At 43.3% G+C, this 22,327-nt stretch overlaps 1 protein-coding gene across 16 annotated transcripts in view; it reads left to right on the forward strand.

Annotated features, from left to right (window-relative positions):
- NRXN3 (neurexin 3) overlaps window positions 1-22,327 on the forward strand; it is a 460,573-nt gene that overhangs the window by 387,752 nt on the left and 50,494 nt on the right. For all 16 annotated transcript variants that reach the window (XR_012237139.1, XR_012237140.1, XM_073610156.1 and 13 more), the window contains one exon: window positions 1,962-2,266. Coding sequence is in view for 14 of the 16 variants with exons in the window: in XM_073610156.1 (XP_073466257.1) it covers window positions 1,962-2,266 (305 nt within the window). In the remaining 2 variants the exon portion in view is untranslated. The remainder of the gene's footprint in view (window positions 1-1,961; window positions 2,267-22,327) is intronic.

The raw sequence follows: 22,327 nt of genomic DNA on the forward strand, positions 1-22,327 counted from the left end.
TTCTGTCAATATGGGGTGCTTTGTGTACATTAATGAGGAAAAAAATGAACTTAATTGATTTTAGCAAATAGCTGCAATATAACAAAGAGTGAAAAATTTAATTGGATCTGAATACTTTCCGTCCCCACTGTACACTGATCAGCCATAATGTTACGACCACTGACAGGAAACGTGAATAACATTGATTTATCTCATAACAAGGGCATCTGGAAGTGGGTGGGATATATTAGGCAATAAGTGAACATGTTGTGCCTGAAGTTGATTTGTTCAAAGCAGAAAAATTGGGCAAGCGTAACAATTTGAGTGACTCTGACAAGGGCAAATTGGAATGGCTAGATGAGGAATGGGTCAAAGCAACTCAAGAACTGCAACTCTTGTAGGATGTTCCTGGTCTGCAGAGGTCAAAACCTACCAAAAGTGGTCCAAGGAGGGAAAACTGGAAAACCAGTGACAAGGCCATGGAAAGCCAGGCTCAATGATGCACGTGGGGAGCAAAGCCTGGGCGTAGTCCAATCCAATAGAAGAGCTACTGTAGCTGAAATTGCTGAAAAAGTTAATGCTGGTTCCCATAGAAAGGTGGCCGAACACACAGAGCATCGCAGTTTGTTGTGTATGGTATTGCGTAGCCGCAGACCGGTCAGGATGCCCATGCTGACCCGTATCCACAGCCAAAAGAGGGCACATGAGCATCAGGACTGGACCACTGAGCAATGGAAGAAGGTGGCCTGTTTTGATGAATTTAACAATGGTTTGAGGAACACAACAATGAGCTTGAGGTGTTGACTTGGGCTTCAAATTCTCCAAATCTCCATCCAATCGAGCAAAAAAAAAAAAAAAAAAAATTATTTATATATATATATATATATATATATATATATATATATATATATATATATATATATATATATATATAACATTTCATATAAACAACTAAATTCATTGTAATCCGCTTCTATTTTTGCAACCATTTCTGTATCTCTCATGTAGCCCTGCAGAAAAGGAAGATCTTTGAGCACCCAAAATGTGAACAAATTAATGTGTATGAATTAATTCTAATATTAAAAGATTTTATATTTTTTGATCTTTGCTCTGGCTCACACATTAGAACTTTTTGCAGGTTTATTTTTTAGCTGTCTGCATCCTGTTGGAGAGATTTTCATTCACCTTTCTCCCAGAGTGGCAAGTGAGAGGAAACTTTCAAATTTGAGCTATCACTTTACTTTCTATCTGGCAAAAAGAGAGCGTGAATCTACACAGCAGGGACATAGACAACAAGGGCTTCTAATTCTTCCTTCTTTATGCAAATATAAAAAAAAATAAAATAAATACATACATACAAATTTGAGGTATACTTAAAATGTATTTTTTTTTGTCCATGCAACAAGTGTAAGCATCTGAATTTGACCTGGTAGGAGCTCCTGAAAATCCCTTATACAGCACAACTCTGTCTGGGAAAGGGTGGGGCAGGACTAGGAGCCAATCAGGTGTGTTGCATGCAAATATTTTGAGAAGAAAGATGCTGACAGGGGGAGAGATTGGAGTGAGCAGAGTGTTGACCTCATTAGTCTCCTGCTGCTCTTTCACTGGTCTGGATGAAGAGAAATACCAATCCTGTGGCAGGTAAAACCACTCCTGTATATGTATTTTATTTGTGTTAACTGTTTGTCCAGAGTTCAGCTTAATTTAGTTCCGTGCCTTCCATATTTGAAACAATATTTTGACTTTTTTATTAAATTGCAGTTTGTGTTTAGCTTTTCTATCAGCAAAGTTCTGGCTCACTGGAAAACCATCAGGGAGCGATGGGATTATGTAAAGTAGATTGTTGTGTGTTTGGCAGATGTTGGTTTTCTGAGGCACAACCTAATAGCAGGTTGCCCAATTATAGGTGAAATATCTAGTCTTTTTATGTAGGCAGAACAAACGTGAGTCAACTAATTTTTCTTCCTGCACTGTTTCTCTAGGGCGGCCACTTACAATCTTCAACACTCAAGCAACGATAGCCATTGGCGGAAAGGACAGGGGAAGGCCGTTCCAAGGGCAGCTTTCAGGCATCTATTACAACGGTCTTAAGGTTCTGAATATGGCTGTCGAGCACAATCCCAACATCAACATCAGCGGCAGTGTGAGGCTGGTAGGAGAGGTTCCATCTATGGGGACGACGCCCACCACTTCTATGCCTCCGGAACTTTCCACTACCATTATGGAGACCACAACAACGTTGGCAACTACCACGACAAGAAGGAACCGGTCGTCTCCAGGATCCATGGTAAGTGCCAGATCTGCCTCACTCTCTGTGAATTGTAGAACAGCTGCTAAATGGTCATGGAAAGGCTAAGGCTTGTTGCTTAGAACAGTTGTAATTAAAAAGGCCTTTTAGCTGAAACGTCTGCAGCCATTACAGCACTGGCATAAATATCTTTCCAGACAGTGGTCTCTCTGAATGCCACCTATCATATGGATCAGAATCATGCATTTATTTTGTCTTTGTAGTGTATGATTTGCTTGGTAGTTAGTATTTAGGAATAGCTAGCAGTGATTACATTTAACTTGTTCTATAATGCTGGAAGACTTTTTTTTTTTTTTAGCTAAACCAGGTCATTTCAGTTCTAATAAGTGTCTAGTAGGTTTAAGGGCTGCGTCCCAGCATTGACCACTTAACCCAATTACCATTGAATGTGTCAAGGCAGCTTTTGATTGTCTAAGAGCAGGATGGGTGGTTTGAAAGTTGTGGAACTAACCTGTTCTAGTTATGCAATTCCATTCTTGAGGTCAAGTAGTCTGCATACGTGTTAATCATTCAATTCACACATACAGTTGTGCTCATAACTTTACATACCCTGGCAGAATTTATGATTCCTTGGCCATTTCTCAGAGAATATGAATAACACAAAAACTTTTCTTTCACTCATGGTTAGTGTTTGGCTGAAGCCATTTATTTTCAATCAACTGTGTTTATACTTTTTAAATCATAATGGCAACAGAAACCACCCAAATGACACTGATCAAAAGTTTACATGCCCCAGTTCTTAATACCGTGTATTGCCCCCTTTAACATCAATGACACTATTTGTGGATGAGGCTCTTTATCTTCTCAGATGGAACGCTGCCCATTCTTCTTGACAAAAAGCCTCCCAGTTCCTGTAAATTCTTGGGTTGTCTTGCATGAACTGCACGTTTGAGATCTCCCCAGACTGGCTCAATGATATTGAGGTCAGGAGACTGAAATGGCCACTCCAGAACCTTCACTTTATTCTGCTGTAGATAATGACAGGTCGACTTGGCCTTGTGTTTTGGATCTTTGTCATGTTGTAATGTCCAAGTACGTCCCATGCGCAACTTCCTGGCAGATGAATGCAAACGTTTCTCCAGTATTTTTTTGATAACATACTGCATTCATCTTGCCAACAATTTTGACTAAATTTCCTGTGCCTTTTGAAGCTCACACAACCCCAAAACATCAGCAGCGATCCACCTCCATGTTTAGCAGTAGGAATGGTGTACCTTTCATCATAGGCCTTGTTGACTCCTCTCCAAATGTAGCGTTTATGGTTGTGGCCAAAAACCTCAATTTTGGTCTCATCACTCCAAATGACTTTGTGCCAGAAGGTTTGAGGCTTGTCTCTGTGCTGTTTGGAGTACTGTAAGCGGGATACTTTGTGGCATTTGTGTAGTAATGGCTTTCTTCTGGCGACTCGACCATGCAGCCCATCTTTCTTCAAGTGCCTCCTTATTGTGCATCTTGAAACTGCCACACTACATGTTTTCAGAGAGTACTGTATTTCACCTGACGTTATTTCTGGGTTTTTCTTTGCATCCCGAACAATTTTCCTGGAAGTTGTGGCTGAAAAAAAAAAAAAACACTCATTTTCCACTTCTTGATTTGAGTTTGAACACTGCTGATTGGCATTCTAAATTCCTTGGATATCTTTTTATATCCCTTTCCTGTTTTATACAGTTCAACTACCTTTTCCCACAGGTCCTTTGACAATTCTTTTGATTTCCCCATGACTCAGAATCCAGAAATGTCAGCGCAGCACTGGATGAAAGATGCAAGGGTCCGTCAGGAGTCCAGAAACTCATTGATCTTTTATACACACACACCCTAATTACAAGCAAACAGATCACAGGTGAGGATGGTTACCTTTTAATAGCCATTCAAACCCCTTTGTGTCAACTTGTGTGCATGTTATCAGGCCACTGCACTGATGGACACTGATAAGGCGGCACTGAGAGGTGGCACCGATAGGCAGCACTGAGAGGTGGCACTGATTGGCAACACTGATAGGCAGCACTTATATGCACTGTTAGGTGGCACTGGTGGGTACTGCATAGCAGCAGTGGCTTTCCGTGATCGGGACTGATGTCCCTCTGACAGGAGCCGGCAGACAGCTTTTTTTTTTCTCCTTACGCTGTCAGCGTGAGAAAAAAAAAGTCCATTACGATCTTCTGTTTACATCACATGATCAGCTGTCATTGACAGCTGATCACATGGTAAGGGGCCAGGATCGGCCTCCTACTCCGATCTGTGAGAACACATCTAGTTAAATGTGGCTGACTACTACTAGCTAGTCCTGATCTGAGTAAATAAGTCCTTATGTAGTAGCCTCAGGACACATGACTCAGATTTCCCATGCGTTCTCCTCATGTTACATTGCTTCCAGTAGGTAACTGACAAATCATGGGATTGTAGTCGCTTAGGAAACTCCTCAGGTGTGAAAATGACAGAATTTTAGAGCTACACAGGCCAGCTATGGGTGCCAACGCTAGTAATTCTTGTCATAATAATGGTGCAGTCAGGAATATAGCATACTTCACCTCGTATGTTTATGTATGCATGCACAAAAAACTTTGATCTGCTTCCCATGCACTATGGAAAGCTTTACTGGTCAAGCAACAACAGAGACACTCCACCTATGTACTCCCTGCAATACTTTTCACCCCCTATACCAGGGGTCTCCAAACTGCAGCCCGCAGGCCAGATATAGTCCTTTTCTTGCATTTATCCGGCCTTTGGGGCACTATTCCTTTCACTGATACAAGGCACTATTTCTTCCAATGACACCAAATACATTATTCCTCCCACTGACACCAAAGAGGGAGCACTGTTCCTCCCACTGACACCAACAATGGGGTACTATTCCTCCCACTGACACCAGAGGTGGCAAACCAATTCTCCCACTGACACCAATGATGGGGCACTATTTCTCACTGACCTCAATGATGTAATTTAATTACTCCCACTGACCACCAAGCCTATGGCATTGTTTACTCCAACTGATGCCAGGGCATTTTCTACTCCCACCAGCCACAGTCCAACCCTGCTAAAGAAAGGAGGGCTGTAAACTGACCCTTAGTTTTGAGACCCCTGCGCTATAAAATGAAACTCCTGAAATGCATCAGTGAGAGGACATGAGTGGGGAGTATCTCAGCTGCTTGAATAAATTTGTTTCTGACTGCATGGTAAGCATTGTGCGCACTGCGTTTTGTATACATGCCACGAATGGAGGTGGTAGAACCCACATTGTTGACGGCACCCCCGGCTGGAAAGGGGCACGGGACCTGGGAGCGATGATGGGAATATGTGAGTGAGCCCTGTGTTTGAAATTGTATTTTATCTGTGTTTCTAGCATTAACCAATTAGAGTCTTGTGTTTGTTTTTTTAATCTGTACTGTAAACATAAAACACAGTGTTCAATTATTCTGCAATGTGCAAGTCCGCCATCTCCTCGTTCAGACACTTGTATTCTGTAGAGATTTGTAATTTCTAAAGTTAAATGTAAATTAATCAGCACACCAGATGTGCACGGTCTGGCAGGCTCCGTATGACGCTCCAGTCGCGGCGTTTCACTTTGTAGTATGGAATATCTATATTCATGGTGAGGCTTTGGGCTTGGAAGGCCCATGGGGTATTAGGAAGTAAATATTCATTCTATTTTGAGCAATTCACAGGAAATCTGTTAGACGCTCAGATATTAAAGAGCAGACATATTTTGTCAAGATGCACATTAAAGACGACTTCAATACGGAGTGTCTGTGATGCAGTTCTGTAAATATTGGCATTAAATCAGTGTCACATTTCTGTGCAGCGCTATAGAAGTCGCACAAGAGCCAGCAGTCAATTCATGTAAACTGTACCAAATAATCCATGTCTTGTCTGTAAATAATAGTGATAACCTTTACAACAATACCATTGCTGCACTGCGCAAAACATTTTTTTCTGTCATATTATACCAACTGTTACTCTTGCTCTGTTTGTGTAATACACAAGCAAGACTGTGCAGAACATTGTGCTGCAGGCTAGTTGGAGCATTCTGAGCAGTTTAGCAATTGTTCAGGTCATGCCGAGTAGAAGCGGGATGGGGGGATCCTTGGGTCAAGAAGAGCTTTGGGAGACACATGAGGGTCAGTGGTTCCAGGCATATCATTGGGAGCTCAGTAGGGATCAGTGGGGCAAGGCAGAACACTGGAAGCCAGACAGGTTTGTCGGGCTGGGCAGAGCTATGGAAACTGGATGGGGTCAGCAAAGCTGTGCGGGGTTGGCTGGGGGTCATTGGTGTTGGGCAGAGTGTTGAGAGCCAGATTGTGTTTGTTGGGGCCAGCCAGAGTGTTGGGAGCTGGATGGGGGTCAGCAGGGCTGTGGAGTGGCATTAGGTTGGACTATGCAGATCATTTGGAACGGGCTGGGGATTGGAGGAGCCAGGCAGAGCGTAGGAAGTTAGATGTGGGCTTGAGAGGCTGTGCAGAGAGAGATGGAGGTCATAAGACCATGCAGGACACTGGGAGCAGGATGGGGGTCATCAGGTCTATGGGAAGCGGGTTGGTGGGGTTGGGCCAAGCTCCATAAGCTGGATGGGCAAAGGTGGGACTATGCATTGGGCACAGGATGGGGATTGGAGGAGCCTGGCAGAGAATTGGGAATCGGATGGAGGTCAGTGAGGCCTAGTAGAGCTTTGGGAGCCAAATAGGGGTCAACAGCAGTATTCAAGTTGGTTGGGTTGGAAAGAGCTTTGTAAGCAGGGTGGGGTTCAGTGGGGCCAGGCAGAGCATTGACCAGGATGAGAATCAGAGGGGCCAGAGAAAGGGCTTGGAGCCAAAGGGGGTCAGTGAAGCCGCACTGTGTTGGAGTTGAATAGGGTTTGCTGAGGGTATGCAGAAGAATGTTTTGAGTGGGATGGCTGTGAAGAGTGATATCGGTGAAACCGGGGTCGTGTGCCTATGCATATTGTTGGGAGCCAGATGGGAATCGATTAGCGGCTGAGCAGATTGTTGGAACCAAATGGGGCCGTGCGCAACATTGGGAACAGGAAGGATTAATTGCAGAATGACGGTTGCTAAAATTGGGCTGAGCATTGCACATTACATCTAGAACCGACTTGCATTCATACTGCATCGCACACCACTTGCAAATGCTCTGTATCCCTGCTCTGCTATAATTACTGTTATTCAATTAAAAGTTAAATTTATACTCTGCACTCCAGCAGAACGCTGTCCGCCAGTCCTTCTCGGTGTTCAATAAAACCGGCTAGGCGAGCCTGTAATTGACTTCTACTGCGAGTCTTTCAGAGAGCAAGATTAAATAAAACACATCTATGTCAGGAGAGCCTCCTTCCTCCGGGGTTATTGATGAGGGACTCGTTATGTTCTGTCTGTAACTACCTTGCCTTTCAAACCCAGCATGATGTCCATATGTGGGCTAATGATATGTTTGATTACATTAGTCTTGGACCCCGCTGTGATTGAGCCACAGGTTAGGAAGATAAGAGAGGGATCTTCCATGTATCAGTGGTAATGGGAAAACGGAAAATGTATAAATGTCCTGAGTTCACTGTAGGGCAGGGATATGCAATTAGCGGACCTCAATCTGTTGCAAAACTACAAGTCCCATCATGCCTCTGCCTCTGGGTGTCATGCTTGTGGCTGTTAAAGTCTTGCTATGCCTCATGGGACTTGTAGTTCTGCAACAGCTGGAGGTCCGCTAATTGCATATCCCTGATCTTGAGGGCCGGACTAGTGTGTTGGCTGTGCTCTGCATCAGGGTAGGGCTATGCTGTACTGACATTATTCTAACTAATGATGGCTAGTAAGGGGGGGGGGGTGTACCTTTCAAAAGAGCTCCACATGTATTATTGGTTGAGGCTCCCCAGGAAAGATTGAGGTGTACTTGTGAGCAGCCATTCATATGGATAGGATGTAGGATCTATATATGCTTACAGTGTGGCTTCTGTGCAGCAGCCCTTGACTGTTCTAGAGCAGTAATGCAGAATTATGTAAATAAGCAACACTCAATGTAGATCATAGTGTATCAGATATGGCTGGTCATGTGACACTTTTTGCATATGGCCATTTTTGAATGACACTCCATACAAGTCCGTGACATGTCTGTGTGCCAAACGTTATACACTCCACGATATCGCTAGTGGCTGATGGCCATGCGGTAGTTCTACCCTGTGGGCCCTTGTAGAGAAATGGCTATAGCCACAGCATGGCAGATTGCTGATGCTCTAACAATGCCACAGATTTGAGAGATTCCATAATGCTCATTATCCATCAATTTGCCAACTGCTGTGTACCATACCCAATCTTTATAAGTGACCCCAAACTGCTCCATACTGGGTGAGACCTCAGATCCAGTGCGACAATGTCAGAAGATATTGACACACTTGCGTGGTTGCCAAAAGCAGACAATTCTCTAAACTAAATCCGTTCCCACAGATCTAATAATCAATTTGTAGAATTACAAAATCAATTGGCTCAACAGAATCTGTGCTGCCAGTAACGCTTCAACGTCTTAAAATGTCTTTCATAAGTCAAGGTTAGTGACAAATGGGAGCAGCATTTCTCCATCTGCAGGAAAAGGAAGTGACACTCTCCGCTCATTGCCCTATGTACACATCATGTGCAAGGTTCCTGGGAAATCGATCGCTGGAAGTTGGTTTCTACTTGCAACACATCCATTTATTTTATTTTTTTATTTATTTTTTTAAAACATACATTTTTATTGAAAAAGATTGTACATAAGAAATGGATGTGTTGCGTCTCTGACTTATTCAGAAAGGTCTATACACAATGCCAGCCTGTAGTATGAGTGTGGGTGCTTATCTAAACGTAGCAGATCTCCCTAGTGACACCATATTTATAAACCAGCCAATCGCCAGCCCTGAATTTTTTTTTTTTTAAGTTTTTTTTTTTCCCTATTACATTAACTTTTTTTAGACTCCCAATATATATATATATATATATATATATATATATATATATGTATGTATGTGTGTGTGTGTTTTTTATATATATATATATATATATATATATATATATATATATACACACACACACACACACACACACTATATTACCAAAAGTATTGGGACGCCCGCCTTTACATGAACTTTAATGGCATCCCAGTCTTAGTCCGTAGGGTTCAAAATTGAGTTGGCCCACCCTTTGCAGCTATAACAGCTTCAACTCTTCTGGGAATGCTGTCCACAAAGTTTAGGAATGTGTCTATTGGAATATTTGACCATTCTTCTAGAAACGCATTTGTGAGGTCAGGACGAGAAAGCCTAGCTCGCTGTCTCTGCTCTAATTCATCCCAAAGGTGTTCTATCGGGTGAAGATCAGGACTCTGTGCAGGCCAGTCAAGTTCCTCCACACCAAACTCTCTCATCCACACTAAATTGCCAAAACTATTGGCCCACCCCTCCAAATCATTTGGTGGAGGGGGGATTATGGCGTGGGGTTGTTTTTCAGGGGGGGTTGGGCTTGGCCCCTTTAGTTTCAGTGAAGGGAACTCTTAAGGTGTCGGCATACCAAGACATTTTGGACATTTCATGCTCCCAACTTTGTGGGAACTGTTTGGGGATGGTTCCTTCCTGTTCCAACATGACTGCACACCAGTGCACAAAGCAAGGTCCATAAAGAAATGGATGAGAAAGTCTGGGGTGGAGCAACTTGACTGACCTGCACAGAGTCCTGACCTTAACCCGATAGAACACCTTTGGGATGAATTAGAGGGGAGACTGCGAGCCAGGCCCTCTCCTCCAACATCAGTGCCTGCGCTTCTGGTAGAATGGTCAAACATTCCCATAGACACACTCCTAAACCTTGTGGACAGCCTTCCCAGAAGAGTTGAAGCTGTTATAGCTGCAAAGGGTGGGCCAACTCAATATTGAACCCACCGGACTAAGACTGGGATGCCATTAAAATTCATGTGTGTGTAAAGGCAGGCGTCCCAATACTTTTGGTAATATAGTGTGTATGTATGTACAGTGGATATAAAAAGTCTACACACCCCTGTTAAAATATCAGGTTTCTGTGATGTAAAAAAATGAGACAAAGATAAATAATTTCAGAACTTTTTCCACCTTTAATGTGACCTATAAACTGTACAACTTAGTTGAACAACGAACTGAAATCTTTTAGGTGGAGGGAAGTAAAAAAAAAATTGAAAATAATATGTTTGTATAAGTGTGCACACCCTTAAACTAATACTACGTTGAAGCACCTTTTGATTTTATTACAGCACTCAAAATCTGTCAAATTGTGAGGGCATCTCCTGTGTACAGCCCTCTTCAGATCACCCCACAGATTTTCAATCGGATTTAGTTCTGGGCTCTGGCTGGGCCATTCCAAGACTTTAATCTTCTTCTGGTGAAGCCATTCCTTTGTTGATTTGGATGAATGCTTTGGGTCGTTGTCATGCTGAAAGATGAAGTTCCTCTTCATGTTCAGCTTTCTAACAGAAGCCTGAAGGATTTGTGCCAATATTGACTGGTATTTGGAACTGTTCATAATTCCCTCTACCTTGATTAAGGCCCCTGTTCCAGCTGAAGAAAAACGTCCCCAAAGCATGAAGCTGTCACGACCATGCTTCATGTGCTCTTTTGGTGATGTGCAGTGTTGTTTTTGCGCCAAACATATCTTTTGGAACTATGGTCAAAAAGTTCAACCTTGGTTTCATCAGACCAGAACACATTTTCCCACATGCTTTTGGGAGACGTCTGATGTGTTTTTGCAAAATTTAGCTGGGTTTGGATGTTTTTCTTTGTAAGAAAAGGCTTTCGTCTTGCCACACTACTCCATAGCCCAGACATATGAAGAATACGGGAGATTGTTGTCACATGTACCACACAGCCAGTACTTGCCAGATATTCCTGCAGCTCCTTTTAACATAGCTGTAGGCTTCTTGGCAGCCTCCCTGACCAGTGTTCTTGTCGTCTTTTCATCAATTTTGGAGGGACGTCCAGTTCTTGGTAATGTCGCTGTTGTGCCATATTTTCTCCACTTTATGAGAACTGTATTCACTGTGTTCCATCTATTGCCTTGGAAATTCTTTTTTACCCTTCTCCTGATACCTTTTAATAATGAGATCCCTCTGATGCTTTGGAAGCTCTCTCCATGGCTTCTGTTGTAGGTTTAGACCAAGTAAATGTCAGGAAAGACCTACTAGAACAGCTGAACTTTATTTGGGGTTAATCAGAGGCACTTTAAATGATGGCAGGTGTGTACTGACTCCTATTTAACATGAGTTTGAATGTGATTGCCTAATTTTGAACACAGCTACATCCCCAGTAATAAGAGGGGATGCAACCACATTATTTTAGTTTTTTATTTTTACTTCTCCCTAAAGGATTTCAGTTTGTTTTTCAATTGAGTCGTACAGTTTATAGGTCACAATAAAGGTGGAAAAAGTTCTGAAATTATTTATCTTTGTCTTATATTTTTACATTGCATAAACCTGATATTTTACCAAGGGTGTGTAGATTTTTTATATCCAATGTATGTAAGCATGTATAATTATTTATAAAGTAATACTTCATATTCCCATTGCACACGTTCCTGGTATAAGCTGTCAAGATTTGGGTGCTGCAGCAACAACCAGCTGGATACTGGTTTGAGTCACAATGTAGATATTTGCCAGCACACCAAGGATCGGCACAAAGTGGCATCCAAACGGGTGGTTTATTGCATGATCACAACACAAGAAAGGTGCAACGTTTCTGAGTCGCGCAGAACCCCTTCATCAGGCATGTGATGTCCTGTCCTGCGTGACTCAGAAACGTTGCCCCTTTCTTGTGTTGTGATCATGCAATAAACCACCTGTTTGGACGCCACTTTGTGCCGATCCTTGGTGTGCTGGCAAATATCTGTGTGTGTGTATATATATATATATATATATATATATATATATATATATATACATATATATATATATATATATATATATATATACATATATATATATATATGTATATATACATACATATACACATACACACACATACATACACACACACACACACTCTCTCTCACAAAAGTGAGTACACCCCCTCACATTTTTGTTAATATTTTATTATATCTTTTCATGTGACAACACTGAGGAAATGACACTTTACTACAATGTAAGTGTACAGCTTGTATAACAGTGTAAATTTGCAGTCCTCTCAAAACAACTCAACACGCAGCCATTAATGTCTAAACCGCTGGCCCCTTTCCCCCGCAGTGCTGCCGGCTTCCATCCTCTCAGCAGATTCTGTGTGTACACAGGGGGATATTTTAGGATGGAGAGCAGGGAATGGGGCCAGTAAAAGGGTTGTTTACTGGTCCCTTCCTTTCTTGAATGAACACAGCGAGCGATCGGTACCAATCAGTCATTTGTTTATTCGTCACAGATGCATAGTAAATTGTGTTTATTATGCTTCAGTTTGTGAAAGAGCAGAATGTTTCAGAGCACTTCTTATTCATCTGTGCAGCTGAGGCTACAGAGAAAGGGACTGATAAATGTACAGTATGTCCTCAGTCACTTTTAGCCGGTGGGGGGCTGTTGCCCTGTCAGGTAGGCTTAAATAGAAAAATGGACTTTCCAGGCACCAATTATAGAAAATATAAAGTACATTTTATTGAACAATTAATACATAAAAGACATTTAAAATACTGTCAGGTAGGCTGAATGGGGCCCCGTCATTTCTAACAGCAGCCTTGCCTGTGCCAGCCTCTGTATGTAGACAGAAAAGGGGACCCGTTTCTTCTAGGTTCTGGAATGACTCTCCTGGCCCCATATGTGGACGGAGACTTTTCCCTGTGTGCCAGTTGATTTAATAAAGTATTTAAGGGCTGCTCGTAGAGAGGTTTTGCTCGCTGTGCCCTGTGTCTGCACAAAACAAACAGTCTCATCTTCAGAGATATTAAAGTCATAATTCCTGAGTTCATCCCCCTGCTGAAGAGCAGATAATAGGCAGCGTCTTCATTCAGGAGCTGTGGACGGTGGATAAGTGCGCCAAGGTGTGTAGTACATACAGTCTCCTGTGATGGGGTTGTATAACCAGACCTCACATTTGCCTTACGCTTCCCACAAAGAATAATGTAATGTTTGTTGCAGACAATCAACATTTGTGTTAAGCAATGCTCGAACGGCAGATGTTGTTGCTCAGGCTACTCTTTTAAGCAGATATTTGAAATGATGTATACATAGGACCATTGATGTTTATACCAGGAGTGTCAGGTTGTAGGACCTGAATTATGGTGGCACTGAATGTTTCTGAAAATACAAAATGTAAAACATCTAATATATAACTGATTGGAGCCATATTGTGCTCCAGCCCCTAATAACCAATCAGAAATCATTTTACAAGTACAGTTTGGGTACTCTGCTACGTTGCACTTGGTAATAAGTATGTGAACCCAAAATCTATTTTTTTTACAAGTATGTTTGGCCTTGTTTCATTGTATACAATGAATAAGCAAATTGTTTTTGGTAAATTTGTTGCAAAGTTTTTTTTTGAAGAGGAACTACAGTCCTCTATGTACTGTCTCCACCTCCTCTGGTGCCATGATTTTGATGTGTATGCAGATGTGCTGAAAGCCTTGGCCTTCGGGTTCTGGCAGGGTCCTTTAATAAATCGCTGCACGTGCTCTTTTTCCCACCCATGCGCAAAGGTTCAGGATTTCCATATTGGACAGAGGAGAGACCCAAGTATGTGCAGATCTTTGTTGAAAACTATGCTTGTGCAGATGTTCCGCAGAGCTGGCGGAGGAGGCAAGCGTCATTCTTGCCTGGGAAGAGGGGGGGGGGGGGGAGGTAGGTCAGGGCACTATTACGCATACAGGAGGGTGAAGGTCCACCCTCCTGTATGCGTAATGGTGCCCTGACCTACCTAATCTAAGAGATCCTACCAGCAGCAAGGTGGTACAGTGGCTTAATGGTTAGCACTTATGCTAACCACTTGGGTACTTGGTTTGGGTCTCGGGCCAGGAGACCATCTGCATGGAGTTTGCATGGTCTGTGCTTGCATGGGTTTCCTCCCACACTTTAAAGTCTTGCTGGTAGGTTAATTATCTCCTGTCTAAATTGGCCCCAGTATGTGTGTACAAATTGGATATGCACGTGTTTGTCACATCCTGCAGGTCAGTCTCAAGCTGAGCGATTTTGAAAGGGATAAGAAAAGACCTGGCAACCTACTTCCAAAAAATTTGCCAAGAAAATTTGATTTAAAAAGGCATTCAAGTGTATTATTAGACATAATGCCCAGAGAGGTGGCCTGTAGTTTTGCTGAGAGTCAAATAGGTATGTATGTATATAACAATCAGTCCTATCAATAACAGTGCTGCCTGTTGCAGACTGACCATGCTAATCCACCATTTTTCAAATAGCCGCATTTTCAGCCTGATGTGCAAGATCCTTACCTTGGCCATCTGAACGACTAGCTAGCCCTGATAGGTGGCCCAACAGCAAACTGAAGGCAGTCTGACAACCCTGTGGCTAATTGAGAGGAGGTGGAGTGCTGCTACTGGCACAATCTTGCAACTAATTCATCAAAAACAATTTGCTCACGAAAATGGTTTTACAGTAAGGTTTGATGCTGAAAATACTAAAAAAAAAAAAAAAAAATAGATTTTAGTTTTACATACATGTTAGAGCTCATGCACACTTGGCGTTTTGTTGTGGCTGGAGGGCCGTATGTGCTCAGGGACAAATGCCAGGAACGCAGACTGCAAATGTGTGCAAACTAAACCCCTGTTTTTAATGCATACTGTTAGGATAATTTTGGTTGAATGCAGGTTGGTCGGTAAGTTGAGCTGGGAATTTTCTTTGGTTTCGTTTGACATGCGTTACTCTACCATGTGCCCCTTGTTGCAGAGGCCAATTATAGGTGGGGACAGTGGCCATTTGTTTGGACTGGTGAGGGGACACACTGGACACCGTCGCTTCCATTGTGCTATATTCTGGGTGTCCAGTGTACCCCTGTGCCATTAAGAAGGGGTAGGCTCACCTGCCCTCTGCCTATCCTTTATAAAGGCTGTGCTTCCACTGTGGAGGCTCTCAAAATTTAGAGTTAGGACTGCAGATAATATTGGGGTGCCGTGCTTACTTATGTATTTCAAAATGTGCGCAAACGAAACCCCTGTTTTTAACGCATACTGTTAGGATAATTCAGTCAGTTGTAGACTGGTCAGCAAGTTGAGCTGGGAATCTTCTTTGGTTTTGTTTGACATGCATTCTGGGCATTTGCCTGAGTACATACTTCCATAAAGGTTTACCGCTACGTGCACCATCCAGGCATGGCAGCTGCCAGACTCTCATAGAGTCTGACAGGCTGCCAGCAGCAGGGCTGGACACTGCACCTTTTAGCTGCAGCTTAGTGTCGGAGCCTCCTGCACAAGAGCTAAACAGCCAATGCACATGAGGCCTTAATGAACTGGGGTACCTGTAGAAGTATGTACCCAGTTAATGGATCATGGATCTAAGGCTACTTTCACACTGAGGCGTTGCAAAACCGCGGTAAAAACGATGAGCGTTATTACCGCGTTTTTGCCGCGTTTTCACTGCGTCAGCGGTAAAAATAGCGCTAACGCCCATGCGTTTTAATCGCGTTTTTTTAAGCGTTAGCGTCAGCAAACCTGACCATGTGACCATGCGGTCATGTGACCTTGCCCACAGTTTCTGGGTGGTTTTAAAGCGTTTTTACTGCGTTATTACCACGTTTTTACAGCGTTTCCCATTCTTTTCAATTGGGATAGACGTTTTTACAGCGCTATTTTATGCGCCCCAAAGATGCTCCAAAAAAGCTGTTTGCAGGATTTTTTCCAACGCACAGCCAGCACAACGCCTCATTGTGAAAGGTTACACAGAGATACATGGAGGGCGTTTTTCATGCGGTATTTAGGCGGTAATTTTAGCGCTAAAACGCCTGAAAAATGCCTCAGTGTGAAAGGGGCCTAATACCCAGGAGGGCCCAGTTGGGGAAACCACTAGAGCTTCTTAGGAGGAAAGCCTGAATGATATATTTAGCACAAATTTATGGTTTGCTTGTAATATTTGAAGAGACTTCTATTGCATGCATGTGTGTGACCTCAAACTTATCCTTTTCATAATTCCAGACTGGGTCTTCTCTCTATCTGCACCACTGCATGAAAACGCTTCTATCTGCAGACCGCAAACAGGCTGATTTCACAAGGTGACACTCTCTATAAATGTCTGCAAAGGAGCCCAAAATCACATCTTATGAGCTGGAAAAATCTTATGTACAGGAAATAGCATTGTACGAAGTAGATCCTGATTTTTTCAGTAATAGTTTGAAACATACTTTTGTCCACACCCATTTTGGTAGAACGTTGCAATGAAGACCAAAGTTGTTGTGATGGGTTTATCCTGTAGTGGTCCAGATGTAGTATGAGACATTAGAGGAACAAAGCCATTGCTTGGGTTGCTGCTTACCTAAATCTGACACCTAGCCCTTCCCTTCAGTCTTGCACAGTTGTAAAGGCCCCCCCTGAAATTGCATAATCCGATTTCACTGCACACTGTGAGCTTCTCATGATGTGCATTAGAAGTTGCAGGTAGAGCCTGCCTCCCCTGTCCGGAATCATCTAACTTTTTCCTTGCCAGCCTGACTGTGGAGGCACTTAATGCATTCTTAGTAAAAGTGCTGTTAAAGTGGAACTTTAGTCATTTTTTAGTCTTTCCATCTATTAAATCTTCTGCCCTTGTTGTTGTTTTAACTTTGGATAGCAAAACCTTTTTTTTCTGCCAGTAAATACCTTATACAGCCCACTTTCTGTTTCTTGTCTGGTAAAAAGCCTAGGCTTATGACATGCACAGCTCTCTCTCTCACTTTTCTGAAGGGGGGGTGTGAGTCATAAGAGGGCCAATGGGAGCTGCATCTCTGTGTGTCTGTGTAAATCTAGGAAGTGAACAGGCAGCAGCTTCAGCTGCCCACAGTTATAATGGCTGCAGCCAGACTCAGTGGAGGGAGATCTCTGCAGCATATCTGGCAAGTACAGAATCACAGTATATATAAAATATGCAAAGTGGTTGGAGGGAAGCTTCAGAATGGCAAAGATGCTATTACAAATTATGTGAGCAGACTGCAGTTCCTCTTTAAGCTGTTTTCTGTGATGCCTTCCTTGATTTTATTTTTAGACTCAACACTGCTGCTTTCATAGATATCTTATATAACCTAGCATCTTCACGTTTGTTTTAGGCAGTTACTGGGCATTGGTGTAAAAAATGTGTGAAGTACTTGATATTTTCTGCCAGTGGAGATGAGGCCTAATTGAGACTTCAGCCAATATGCACTAAATAACAGTTGTGCATATTGGGTTACAAGTTTGTATGAGAGCCTGGAATGTTGACGAAAGGTCATCACCGATGACGCAAAAAGTGGGCAGCCAAAAACACAAAGGACGGATGCAAATATGGACAGAGTGCAATCCCTTGTTTGCTCATGCTGGTGTGTTTTTATTTATTTTTTTAATCACTATGAGTTCTCAGAATGTGGTACAACGGTCAACCAAAATTATTACTTGGAAATTCTGAAAAGGTTACAGGAATTTGTTCGTTCAGAGGAGAAGATCGTAACTCTGGCCTGACAAGTGGATTCTCCACCAATGCTCCTGCCAAACTTTTTTTTTTTTTTACAGTCTATTCTGGGAATTAAATTCTTACCTCGTATATCAGATACCAGTTAGGACAAATTCTGACTACTGTGCCAGTTTCCAGGCCTCAGCACTATCCATAGTTGCAGAGGTGACCTTGCTTTACCCAGTTGGTTAAATCCTACAGATAATGTTGGTGGAGTTGGTGCAGGAAGAGCCCACACTGATATGGATTGGTATTATAGCTGTGCTCTCCCGCCGCCAGCCTGGAGGAGAAAATGAAGGTTGTGCTATGATCTGCTGCTGGGGAGGCATGGCTCTCTGTAACGAAGACTCATTAACTCAGGCCGTAGTGTGCAAATGGCAGACTGAAGAGCACTTCATACAGCAATAAAGATTTCCTTTGACTTCCTGTTGCATTTCAAAGACAGAAAGTGAATGGAAATCTCCCCAATGAGACACACAGCATAAAATAAACTAACGGGTTTTAAAAGAGAAGTATGGGGTAAACAAAATACCTTATACTCACCTAGGTGAATGCAGCATCGATCCCCCGCTGCCTCTGCACTGAGAGCTGAGCGATCAAACACTGCTGATCACTCAGTTCTGTTCCCTGCTCTGAGCAGAGAGTGGTGACTGCCAGTCACCGGCTCTCTGCTGTGCCCCTCCAGCGCTCACTGGGGCACTGGACTGGGGAGGGAGCATCTGGCTCATTCTCCCAGTGGTGCAGCTGAGATGCTGAGCCAGCTGCCAGTCCAGACAACCGGGGCGGATCCCAACTGTAAAGTCAGGATCTTTTGGCAGCTGAGTGACGTCACCCAACAGCGGGCTTTAGCTCGCTGTCGGCTGAAGATGGGTAACAGGAGTACAGAATGAAAAGCTTTGGCCATACTTCTCCTTTTAAAGCTTCCCTACAAAATACAAATCTGAAACAGAAAAAGGTGTGGCTTTACATACACTTTAGATTCTGGGAGTGCTGAATACGCCTTTATTGCATTATATATGGATGGGTGCAATCTACAGATAGGCAATTGAAAAAGAAAAAAGATCAATACTCTGTTTTATTGGCAATAGAAAACTGTTAAAGTATCCCATAATGATGCTGGCTTATTTTCGTATCATAACATCCATTAAAAAAAAAAAAAATCCAGAAAGCTGAAAAGAAGTTTGGCATGTACTGAATATAGGAAGCACAGTCTGGCTTGGGTATAGGCAACCTAACACACGTGGAAGGGTAACACAGCGTCATTTTTAGTTGCACCCGGAAGATAATTATGTGGAATGTGCACAGGCTCGGACTACCCCCTGCTCCCTACAAATACAGCACCACAGCCACAGGCAGTAGTTGACCGCTTATTAGGCTGTCTATTAAAAAGCCTAGCCTGCCCTTCTGTGCCTGTTGCCCACCGACCTCAATGATATTTCAGGGAGACTCGTCTGACATCACTGACGTTCAGGTGTCATCTCTCCTCCAAGTACAAGTGTGGGCTCACCAGAAACTCAAGACCTTGTTAAATGAAGAAAGTTAACATTGTAAACCCCCTGCATTTTTGATGGTGCAGGACTTGGGACTGTAGAGTTACAGGAATTGGGGTAATCTAAGTTCTGAAGGAATAGGAATCTGGGTAATCTATGGTCTGAAGGAATAGGAATTGGGGTAATCTAAGGTCTGGAGGTGCAGAAAATGGGGATGATCTGAGGTGTGATGGCGCAGGAATTGAGGGTGACAGGAGGGTCTCAAGGTGCAAAAAATGAGGCTGATCTGAAGTCTACTACAATGTTCTTCTTCCATTTTCATGCTGGTTGTCCAAAACTTTTAAATTTACACTTAATCTGGAAGAGGCTGCTGACCCTTGGTCTAGCTAGCTACTCATTCTTCAACATTTAATCCAGACATTGCCATAGCGCTCCAGCACACTGCACTCCCTTTTGTTAGTAATCCGGAACCCCATTTTTTCTTGCCGGTTTGCAATACAGATGAGCTATTCCCAGACACCCCCAGTGATCTCTCCTATGCAGAGGGCCCAGTGGTCCACAGCAACCAGTCAGATCCAAGCCTGCTGTAGAAGTTTTGAACATTATTGGTGGTACAACAGAGAGAGAGAGAGAGAGAGAGAGAAAAAGTTAGAGGTAAAGGAAGGCCTCATATACCACATGTGAGGAGCTCTCCATAATCTGGCTGCAGAGGAATGCATGGACCTCAAAATAAAGTGAAATAGAGTATTTGCTGGATAGTGTTAGCAGTGCCCTCTACCATTTTTACTTCCAGCTGTTCTTTTTATCAGATGGTTAGAGAAGTTTGCTTCATATTCCACATTTTGTCAGACTTCACTGCTGGTGTCTGGTCAGATCTAATTGGAATATTGAGGGTTGGAGCTGGAAAGTTTGGGTCAATTGCTGTCAATATGGGAATATGTTTATTGGAAACCGTAAGTGCCCTTTTTACACCCATAGAATTGTGGCAATGCTATGGCCCTGTGCAATAATGTGCACTGAATAAAAAGTACCACGTGTGCTTTTTTTGGAGCCGCTGGTATCACTGCATTACCACACATTGTCCTGCAATGCACTACTGCCGGGAGGTGTAATTAGGGGGGCATTGAGGATGGCAATGCACCTAGCACACGGTATTGTAGTATGCTCTAAACATGCCACACTTTAGGGAAACTATAAGGTGTGAACAAGTCTTAAATATAACAAAAACATAATTTTTGAATGATATTATTTTTCTGTAGGCAAATTATTTTAAATAACATTGTTTCTTTAAAAAAAAAAAAAAAAACTGAATTGAAAACCTACAAGGCGCCTGTGTGGCAACACTGCGAGAAGAGACATTTGTACAAAAATCACGATTGCAGTGACAATTGTGGTGTGTCTGAGCATGTACTGCGGGGCCATTACCATCTCTCTGGGAGTTTGCTGATTTTGCCGTTATCGGTGAATGCGGAATTCTCTTAGGGGAACTGACTGGCCGAGTGCTGGAAGCAGCAGCATGTCAGGGGATAAATAACGGCGCAATTTCTGGCATTGTAATAACACTCCTTATCTGTCGGAGGTTCTCTGTGAACTGGGAGATGGACAGGGAGATAGAACACGGTGCACTTGTCACCGGGCCCATCATCTCACTGTACGCAGTGTGCCACCTCTTCCCGTAATATATCCCTGCTTGGGCTGCTGCAGTGTTATCTCACTTTTATACATATAATACTCAATACTGCAGCATGTCACAGTTTTATCCTTCCTGCACATGGCTGATCGCACATTTAAATTTGCTTTTGTTCGACATTTCAAGCAATTTCCAGATCAGCCTCTCTTTGCCTTTTTAATATGGCGGAACAAGTGAAATAACTTTCTGGCCTCAGGGAGCCCCTGTTTGTGATTACTACATACCGTATTTATCGGCGTATAACACGCACCGGCGTATAACACGCACCCCAATTTAGGAGGGAATTTTAAGGAAAAAAAACTTTTAGGAGGGAAGTTGAAGGGAAAAAACTTACATTTAAATGCCCTTGTCACTGCAGCCTTGTCAGTGCAGCCTTGTCAGTGCAGCCTTGTCAGTGCAGCCTTCCCCAGTGCAGCCTTCCCCAGTGCAGCCTTCCCCAGTGCAGCCTTCCCCAGTGCAGCCTTCCCCAGTGCAGCCTTCCCCAGTGCAGCCTTGCCCCAGTGCAGCCTGGGATCCCCTGTCCCTGCTTCCAGGGCTTCAAAATCGCGGTCCGTGATTTGAAAATGGCGCCGAAGTACACAGAGCCGGTCCTCGGCTCTTTCCGGCGGCTCTCGTTTACTTTCGGCTCCACTCGTAGTCCCGAGCGGAGCTATCCGAGTAGGTTCGGATAGCTCCGCTCGGGACTACGAGTGGAGCCGAAAGTAAACGAGAGCTGCCGGAAAGAGCCGAGGACCGGCTCTGTGTACTTCGGCTCCGGCGGCGCCATTTTCAAATCGCGGTCCGCGATTTTGAAAATGTGACAGCTCGGGATCGGCGGATAACACGCACCTGCGACTTTCCCCTGATTTTAAGGGGAAAAAAGTGCGTGTTATACGCTGATAAATACGGTATACAGCACATGGTATATTAGTGTGATGGTCACTAGGAAAAAAAAAACTTACATTGGTAGTCATTAGGAAGAATCCCCCTTAACAGATGGCTAAAAAAGCCACGGTTGCCAGTGGCTGCCCTCTTTAGAGGCAGAAACTGCTCAGTGTTCAAGGAAACCCTAGCAACCTCTGGAGGAACCCTAGTTGAGAAACGCAGTTGCAGATGTTTAGTAACCATTTCCAAAGTCAGGGGTCTCCATACTTTCTAAACAAAGGACCAGTTCTGTCCTTTGGAGGGACAGACTGTGGCTAGCGGTAGTAGAAAATGCCCTAGCATCAGTGGGAGTAGACAATGTCTCAGGCTTCGTAGGTAAAGGGAGAAAAAAAAAATTACAAAACGCCTCTGACATCATCAAGTAAA

This window comes from Aquarana catesbeiana, linkage group LG13 (assembly GCF_042186555.1).
Source record: "Aquarana catesbeiana isolate 2022-GZ linkage group LG13, ASM4218655v1, whole genome shotgun sequence".
NCBI lineage: Eukaryota > Metazoa > Chordata > Amphibia > Anura > Ranidae > Aquarana > Aquarana catesbeiana.